Source organism: Ciconia boyciana, chromosome 19, assembly GCF_034638445.1.
Source record: "Ciconia boyciana chromosome 19, ASM3463844v1, whole genome shotgun sequence".
In the NCBI taxonomy this organism is placed as follows: domain Eukaryota; kingdom Metazoa; phylum Chordata; class Aves; order Ciconiiformes; family Ciconiidae; genus Ciconia; species Ciconia boyciana.
In genome coordinates, this window is record NC_132952.1 from 1,652,458 (window position 1) to 1,661,941 (window position 9,484).

Genomic DNA, 9,484 nt, shown 5'->3' on the forward strand with positions numbered 1-9,484 from the left:
CCCAGTTTGTCCCCATACAGGTGGAGGACCTGAGGGGTCGGGGAGCCCCGGCTCATCCCCAGACCCCGATGCAGCGACCGAGCCCGAGGCGGTGCGGGCAGCCCTGCGGGATTTCCTGCGCGAGCTGCAGGACACGCAGCGGGAGCGGGTACGGCCCCCCTTCCCCTCTCCTCCCCATCATCCCCAAAAAGCCCCTTTCTCGCCCCGTTTTTTCGCCCCAGGAGGAGCTGCGGGTGCAGGTGGGCAGCCTGGGCCGGCGGCTGGCAGAGGCAGAGGAGGAGCGGGACAACGCCGGTGCCCAGGCACAGCAGCTCCAGAAGCTGATGGCTGAGAGCGAGGAAGGTGATGGGGGGGGTTGGGGTGCATTCCCCCAAATTGTGGGAGTCAGGGTGATTTGTATTTGTCCTGTGCTGGAGCCTCACCGGCGAGCGGGGGCTTTTGGGGAAACTGAGGCACGGGGGTGGTGACGATGCTGCCTGGCACTGCAGGGTGCTCGGCGGGATTTCCCCCATGCACAGCCTCTAAATCCTGGTAAAATTGGTAAAATCTCCCATGCAAGCCCCGTGAACCCCAGTAAAACCCCCATGCATACCCAGTAAAGCCCAGTAAAACTGGTAAAAGCTCCTATGGATCCCCTGTAAACCCCAGTAAAACTGGTAAAAGCCCCCTTACATCCCCTGTAAACCCCAGTAAAATGGGTAAAGCCCCTGTGCATCTCCCATAAGCCCCAGTAAAACTGGTAAACCCCTGTGCAGACCCATGAATCCCAGTAAAACTGGTAAAAGCCCCTGTGCATCCCCTGTAAACCCCAGTAAAACCGGTAAAACACTCATGGATCCCTTGGAAAAAAAAACCAACAACCTAGTAAAAGCCCCCCTGCATCCCCCATAAACCCCAGTAAAACTGGTACACACCCCCCCCCCCATGGATCCCCTGTAAATTCCAGCAAAACTGGTAAACAGCCTGTGCACACCTCATAATTCCCAGTAAAACTGGTAACTCCCTTGTGTGGACTGCATAAGCCCCAGTAAACCCCCCCAGATCCCCTGTAAACCCAGGAAAACTGGTAAATGCCCCGTGCATCCCTTGTAAAGCCCAGTAAAACCATTAATACTCCCCATGTATCCCCCATGAACCCCAATAAATCTGGTAAACCCCCTGTGCTTGCCCCATGAACCCCAGTAAAACTGATACAAGACCCCTGCCTTCCCCGTAATCCCCAGTAAAACTGGTAAAAGCCCCCGTGCATCCCCTGTAAACCCCAATAAAATGGGTAAAGCCCCTGTGCATCCCCCCATAAGCCCCAGTAAAACCAGTGAACGCCACGGTGAGGTGGGTAACATCGGGGTGGCTCCGGCAGGGCGTCGCGGTGGTGGTGGGGAGCTGAGCAGCGCCCAGGCCATGCTGCTGCTGCAGGAGGAGACGCTGCGACAGGGCGAGCGGGAGCGGCGGGCGCTGCGGGAGAAGGTGACGGCGCTGGAACGCAGCCTGCACGCCGCTGAGGGCGAGCGTCGAGCCGCCCAGGTGGGCATCGCCACGGGGCGGCCAGATCCTGCCCCATCCCCATCCCTGACTGCTCCACGGCAGCCGTCCGATGCCTCGCAGGAGAGGATGAGCGCGGTGCGGGCTGGCGAGGCCGACCTGGAGGATGCCAAGCAGCGGCTGGAGGCGGCGGAAAGCCGGAGCACCCGCCTGGAGCTGCAGCAGCGGGTGCTGGAGGGCGAGCTGCAGCGGGCACGGCTGGCCTTGGGTGAGCGGCAAGCGGAGGCGCGGGTGATGCAAGACCGTGCCGAGCTGCTCCAGAAACAGGTAACGGCACAAATTCCTCTAAATCCCCATTGCATGGATTTTTTTTTTCTTTTTTTAAATGATAATATTTAATTTCGCTATCGGTTTTTGGGGCGTAGCTAGCGGAGAGCGAGCAGCGCGCCAGCGCTTTGCAGCTGGCGATGGAGCGGTTGAGCGCAGCGTTGGCGGAGAGCGGCTCGAAGGACGACGCACGGAGCACGACGGCGGCGTTGGCCGATGGCCCCGCGGTCCACGAGCGGCTGCTGCAGCTCCAAAGCGCCCTGGCCGCCGGCGAGCTGGACCGCCGGGCACTGCAGGTGGGAGCAGGCACCCTAGGGTGAGGTGACACCAGGGTGCCTTTGCTTGGGGGGTCACCGTGGGCGTCCCCCATCCCAGGAGGGGCTGGAGGTGGCTCGGCAGGCGCTGGCGGAGGCGCGGGAGGAGAAGGGGACGCTGCGGGAGCAGCTGCGGGGGCTGCGGGAGGAGCAGGAGGCCCTGCAGCGCAGCAAGGAGGAGCTGGAAGCGCAGGTCCGGCAGCAGCAGGAGGTGAGGGGAGGTGGGCGCACCCCACGCTGGCGGGGGGTGGCGGTGGGGCTCCCCAGATTCGCTGTCCTTTGCCCCCGGGCAGCACCCTGAGCCCTTTTGCCCCACCTGGTGCACCCTTTTGCCCCTCCTGGGCACCCTCTGCACCCATGCAGAACCCTTTGCCCACCCCATCAACGACTTTTGCCCCCCTGCAGCCCCCTGCACCCTCTTCCCTCTGCCCCCAGCGCCCTGTTGCCCCTGTGCAGCACCCTGCACGCCTTTGCTCCCCCCATGCAGCATCCTCCCCCCGCCTTGCATCACCCTAGGGACCCCTCATATTGCACCAGGACCCTATTGTCCCCCGTGCAGCACCCTTTGCTCCCTCCCTTGCATCACCCTATGGACCCCCATATAGCCCCAGCACCCTCCTCCATGCAGCACCCTTTTCCCCTCCCCCCCCTCTTTGCATCACCCTACGGACCCCCATATAGCCGCAGCACCCTATTGTCTCCCCATGCAGCACCCTTTGCCTCCCCTTGCACCACCCTATGGCCCCCCCATATAGCCCCAGCACCCTTTGTCCCCCCCTTGCACCACCCTATGGCCCCCCCATAGCCGCAGCACCCTTTTGCTTCCCCCATGCAGCACCCTTTGCCCCCTCCCTTGCACCACCCTATGGCCCCCATATAGCCGCAGCACCCTTTGTGTGTCCCCTTGCACCACCCTATGCCCCCCCATAGCCGCAGCACCCTTTTGCTCCCCCCCATGCAGCACCCTTTGCCCCCCTTGCATCACCCTATGGCCCCCATATAGCCGCAGCACCCTATTGTCCCCCCATGCAGCACCCTTTGCCTCCCTTGCACCACCCTATGGCCCCCCCATATAGCCCCAGCACCCTTTGTGTCCCCCTTGCACCACCCTATGCCCCCCATAGCCGCAGCACCCTTTGTGTCCCCCTTGCACCACCCTATGCCCCCCACATAGCTGCAGCACCCTTTTCCTCCCCCCCATGCAGCACCCTTCCCCCCGCCCTTGCACCACCCTATGGCCCCCATATAGCCCCAGCACCCTTTGTCCCCCCCCTTGCACCACCCTATGGCCCCCCATATAGCCCCAGCACCCTATTGTCCCCCCATGCAGCACCCTTTGCTCCCCCTCTGCACCACGCTATGGCCCCCCACAGCCGCAGCACCCTTTGTGTCCCCCTTGCACCACCCTATGCCCCCCCATATAGCTGCAGCACCCTTTTCCTCCCCCCATGCAGCACCCTTCCCCCCGCCCTTGCACCACCCTATGGCTCCCCCATATAGCCCCAGCACCCTTTGTCCCCCCCTTGCACCACCCTATGCCCCCCCCATAGCCGCAGCACCCTTTGCTCCCCCCCCATGCAGCATCCTTTGCCCCCCTCCCTTGCACCACCCTATGGCCCCCCATATAGCCGCAGCACCCTTTGTGTTCCCCCTTGCACCACCCTATGCCCCCCCCCATATAGCTGCAGCACCCTTTTCCTCCCCCCCATGCAGCACCCTTCCCCCCTGCCCTTGCACCACCCTATGGCCCCCCCATATAGCCCCAGCACCCTATTGTCCCCCATGCAGCACCCTTTGCCCCCCCTTGCACCACCCTATGGCCCCCCATATAGCCCCAGCACCCTATTGTCCCCCCATGCAGCACCCTTGCCCCCCTCCTTGCACCACGCTATGGCCCCCCCATATAGCCCCAGCACCCTTTGTCCCCCCTTGCACCACCCTATGGCCCCCCATATAGCCCCAGCACCCTATTGTCCCCCCATGCAGCACCCTTTGCCCCCCCTCCTTGCACCACCCTATGGCCCCCCCATATAGCCCCAGCACCCTTTGTGTCCCCCTTGCACCACCCTATGCCCCCCCCATAGCCGCAGCACCCTTTGTGTCCCCCCTTGCACCACCCTATGGCTCCCCCCATATAGCTGCAGCACCCTTTGTGTCCCCCTTGCACCACCCTATGGCCCCCCCCATATAGCCCCAGCACCCTATTGTCCCCCCATGCAGCACCCTTTGCCCCCCCCTTGCACCACCCTATGGCCCCCCATATAGCCCCAGCACCCTTTGTGTCCCCCTTGCCCCACCCTATGCCCCCCATAGCCGCAGCACCCTTTTCCTCCCCCCATGCCGCACCCTTTGGCCCCCCGGCACCCTCTGCCCCCCCAGTAGCCCCGTCCCCCTGCCCGGGGGGGGCCGTGGCTGACCCGCACCCCGGCGCAGGCGCTGCAGGAGCGGGTGGGCAGCCTGCAGCGCGCCCTGGCCCGCACGCAGGGCCAGCAGCGGGAGGCCGAGCGCGCCGCGCTGCGCCTCGGGAAGGACAGGAGCGCCCTGAAGGAGGCCCTGGAGAAGGTGAGGCCGCTGCTGGCACCCCGGGGTGCGCCGGGGCCGCCGCCCTGGGGCCGCCGGAGCGCAGCCGGGAGGTGCCCGCGGCCGGCGCCGGGCGCGGAGCGGGCGCGGAGCGGGCGCGGAGCGGGCGCGGAGCCCGAGGGGCGGCTGCTGGGCAGCGCTGTTGGCTTCCAGGCATGCGGCGGCCTTAGCGCCCGTGGTGCGCGCTGCTCCACCGCGCAGCGGGGCCGAACGCCCCTACAGCTGCATCTTTAATGGGCGCAAATAGATGTAGTACATGCAATGCATCTTCTGCCTGTAAAAGGTCTATTTTATGTCATGCATTTTATGTGCACACATGAGCTTTATCTGTCAACACGACCTTTATGCATAAGTATATATTTTACGTTATATATTTTGTTATATATTCTATATGTAAATCTGTATTTTACATATAGAATATATGTAATTCTATATGTTATAAATTCTATAATACATATAAATTCTATAATGCATATAAATTCTATAATACATATAAATTCTATAATGCATATAAATTCCATAATACATATAAATTCTATAATGCATATAAATTCCATAATACATATAGAATATATAACGCAAATATGTATTTTGTTATGTATTTTATAAGTAAAATATATATTTTACATCAATATTTCATATATACTATATATGGTATGTAAAATATAGAATTTTTTACATGTTATAGATATATATTTTACATGTTAAATATACTTTGCATGTTATATATCTATTTTACGTTAGAGAGATATATTTTACATCTTATATATTTTACATCTTATATATATACATTTTACATGTTATAGATATATTTTACATTATAGATACATTTCACATCATAGATATATATTTTACATGTTATATATACGTTTTACATGTTATAGATATATTTTACGTTATAGATATATATTTTACCTCTTACATATTTTACATGTTATAGATACATTTTACATGTTATAGATATACATTTTACATGCTATAGATATATATTTTACATGTTATAGATACATTTTACGTTATAGATATATATTTTACATCTTATAGATATACATTTTACGTTATAGATATATTTTACGTTATAGATATATATTTTACATGTTATAGATATATATTTTACGTTATAGATATATTTTACGTTATAGATATATATTTTACATCTTATAGATATACATTTTACATTATAGATATATTTTACATGTTATAGATATATATTTTACGTTATAGATATATTTTACGTTATAGATATATATTTTACATCTTATAGATATATTTTACGTTATAGATATATATTTTACATCTTATAGATTTTACATGTTATAGATATGTTTTACATGTTATATATTTTACGTTATAGACATATTTTACATCATAGATATATATTTTACATGTTAGAGATATATTTGACGTTACAGATACACATTTTACATGTTATAGATATACATTGTACACATTATAGATACATGCTGTAGATATACATTGACATGCTTTTGCACATGTATGTTGCCCCCGCTGGCGGAGGGGTGCGGGGGCGTAAGGCGCTCGCCCCAGCACCCCGCTCCTGTCTCCCTCTCTCCCCGCCGCGGCGGGGCAGGTGGAGCGGGAGAAGCTGCGGGCGCAGGAGGACTCGCTGCGGCTCTCGGCGGAGAAGGGCCGGCTGGACGGCTCGCTGGGCACGGCCGAGCGGGAGCTGGCGGAGGCACGGCAGCGCATCCGGCTGCTGCAGGTGGGTGGCCCGCGCTCGCCCGGGCGGGATGGGTGCAGCACCCAGGGGTGCCGCCCGCCTGCTTGCTGCGGCCTTTGCCTGCGGCAGGGCGGTGCTGGGGTCCTCGTGGGCTCGTCCCAGCTGGGAGGGGTGCTGGTGCTTGCCCTGGGGTGCTGGTGCTTGCCCTGGGGTGCTGGTCACTGCCCTGGGGTGCTGCCGGGCTCCTCCTGGGACTAATCCCAGCTTGGGGAGAGGCCGGTGCTGGGCTCATACCGGTTTGGGGAAGATGCTGGTGCTTGCACCGGGATGGCGTTGGGCTCGTTTCTGGGCTTGTCCCCGTTCGCAGTTGCTGGGGGGATGCTGGCACTTACACCAGGAGGGTGCTGGGCTCCTTTTGGGGTGCTCCCCAGCTTGAGGAGATGCTGTTGCTTGCACCAGTATGGTGGCGAGCTCTTTTTTGGGGCTCGTACCAGTTCAGGGAAGATGCTTGGTGCTTGTACTGGGAGGGCGCTGGGCTCATCCCAGTCTGTAGGGATGCTGGTGCTTGCGCTGGGAGGGCGCTGGGCTCTTTGGGGTCTCCTCCCAGCCCGGGGACCGCCAACGCCCAGTTTTGGGGTGACAGCCACCCCTGCCTGCCCAGGCACAGGTGTCGGCGCTGGAGCACCCGTCTCCGCCGAGCCCCGGGCCGTCGCCGGAGCTGCAGCGGGAGCTGGACCGCCTGCGCATCGCCCAGCTCCAAGCCCAGCGGGCGCTGGAGGCTCGCGAGCGCGTCCATCGCCACCGCGTCCGCGGCCTGGAGGAGCAGGTGAGCGGGGGGACACCCCGGGGTCGGGGGGGACGCCCCGGGGGGGTGACACACGTGTCCCCTCCCGGCTCCCCCCCTTTACAGATCGCGCTGCTGAAGGGGCAGGAGCTCCGCCGTCACCCCACCAGCATTTAGGGCCCCTCCGCAACACCAGCAGAGACCGGCACAACTCAGCTCACGGGTGAGGGGGGAGCCGTCCCCAACCCCGTGCTCAAAAAACCCACCCGTGTTTGTCTCATCGTTCCCTTTTCTCAAGCAAAAAGCTGCACTTTACCCATGAGACGATGACACTCCTGTATTTTTGATACAGGTTGGGGCCTGACGGGTGGTTTTTCCTATTTTTCTACTGCAATTTTTAACAAAAACTTTGGCAATACTCCTTTTTTTTAGCCCCAGGAGAGCCCTGTCTCAGCACTGGCCAAGCCACCTGATTTATTTCCCCCCCGATACGCGATGCTCCTCCAGCCCTTGCAAGCCCCGACGCTCACCGGATCCTAATTTTTCCCCTTTTTCTAACAAAAAACTACTCTAGTTTGGTGGGATTTGGGTTTTTTTGGCAAATAGCAGGGGTTTTTTATATCGCTATTTTTGGAGTTTGAGGTTTTTACTGGTGCTACGGGGCAGCCCGAGGTCGCGGGGCTGAGCCAAGCTGAAAAAACGTGGGTGTCGAGGTGGTGGCTTCGAGCGCGGCCCCGGCCCTTGTCAGTCCCGGCACTATTAAACGTGGATTAACCCAAACTGGCAGCCCATGAGGGTTTTCTTTTTGGGGGGGTGGCATTTTGGGGATGCCCAAACGGGTGTCCATTGGGCCACCAGGATTGATTGAGATCCCTGAATAATAATAATAATAAATAATACTACTAATAAATAGTAATAAATAATAATTTATTATTATTATTACCACCACCGCTTTGGAGGAGAGCTGCGGGGATGCACCGGAGCCCCTAAGCATCAGCCTTTTGGGGCGCTGCTGCCCTCCCTCCCCTTGTTTTAAGCCTTTTGGGGGGGGCTGAGCCCCAAGGGAAGGACGAATCCCTCCTGTCCCCGCGGCCAGGAGCACGGGGAGGGGAGGGGATGGGCTGCGATGGGGGAGGACGACAGGGAAAACTCAACGCCAAACACCCGCAGACTATTTTCTATAAGTTCCAGGCAGTCACCCGAAGCTGAAACCCCCGAGAAGGGGAGAAAATCCCCCAAACCCCAACGCATCAGGCTGTTTTCTATAAGAGAACTGGGAAATTGCCCAACGCTAAACACTGCGCTATAGAATAAACTCTGTGCTGTAGAATAAACACTATGCTATAGAATAAACACTATGCTGTAGAAGAGAACTGCACACCTGTAAGAGAATACAGACTATAAAGAGAGCTGCACATTATATAAAAACTGCGCTACGCACTATATAAGGGAACTGCACAATATAGAGAGCTAAACGCTATGGGACTGTATACGAGAGAAGAGAATTGCGCCCTATATGAGCTACACACTATAGAGAGCTGCATGCTGTAAGAGAACTACACACTACGTAAGAGAGCTGCACCCTATGTAAGAGTATGCACAATATAGAGCTGCACACTATATATGAGTATTTACTATATCAAGAGAGCTGCACATTATAGAAGAGAACTACACGCTATATAAGAAAGCTGCATACTATATGAGGACTGCACACTATATAAGAGAACTAGATACGGAGAGCTGTACGCTATATGGGTTGCACACTATACAAGAGAACTGCATGCTATATGAGAACTGCATGCTATATGAGAGCTGTACATGCTGTATAGGAGAGCTATACACTGTATAAGAAAACTGCACAGTATATAAGAGAGCTGCACAGTATATAAGAGCTATATAAAAGAGCTGGATGCTGTACATGCTGTATAAGAGAGCTGCACAGTATATGAGAGCTGCACGCTATATAAGAGAACTACACCTATATGAGCTCCATGCTATATAAGAGAACCACACACTATATGAGAACTGTATCCTATATGAGCTACATGCTATGTAAGAGAACTGCACACTATACAAGTGAGCTACATGCTATATAAGAGAAATACGTGCTGTGTGAGCTACATGCTATATAAGAGCGCTGCACGCTATATACGAGAGCTGTACTACACAATTTCTGGTAAGAGACCTGGAGAAACTCCCCAAGCCGAACCCCTAAAGCCCACCCTATTTCCTATAAGTGAACCAAACCCAACCTCCACCCTCCTTTCTATAGGGGAACCCGACCCCTAAACACCTACACTCCGCAGGACCCCAGCA

At 55.4% G+C, this 9,484-nt stretch overlaps 1 protein-coding gene across 1 annotated transcript in view; it reads left to right on the forward strand.

Moving 5' to 3' along the window:
* CROCC (ciliary rootlet coiled-coil, rootletin) overlaps positions 1 to 8,675 on the forward strand; it is a 28,288-nt gene extending 19,613 nt beyond the window's left edge. The window contains exons 26-36 of the mRNA XM_072884176.1: positions 21 to 148; positions 222 to 342; positions 1,361 to 1,524; positions 1,606 to 1,809; positions 1,908 to 2,105; positions 2,185 to 2,334; positions 4,557 to 4,685; positions 6,295 to 6,426; positions 7,028 to 7,210; positions 7,295 to 7,391; positions 7,601 to 8,675. Of these exons, the coding sequence (XP_072740277.1) occupies positions 21 to 148; positions 222 to 342; positions 1,361 to 1,524; positions 1,606 to 1,809; positions 1,908 to 2,105; positions 2,185 to 2,334; positions 4,557 to 4,685; positions 6,295 to 6,426; positions 7,028 to 7,210; positions 7,295 to 7,345 (1,460 nt within the window). The 3' untranslated portion in view covers positions 7,346 to 7,391; positions 7,601 to 8,675. The remainder of the gene's footprint in view (positions 1 to 20; positions 149 to 221; positions 343 to 1,360; positions 1,525 to 1,605; positions 1,810 to 1,907; positions 2,106 to 2,184; positions 2,335 to 4,556; positions 4,686 to 6,294; positions 6,427 to 7,027; positions 7,211 to 7,294; positions 7,392 to 7,600) is intronic.
* The last annotated feature ends 809 nt before the right edge of the window (positions 8,676 to 9,484 follow it).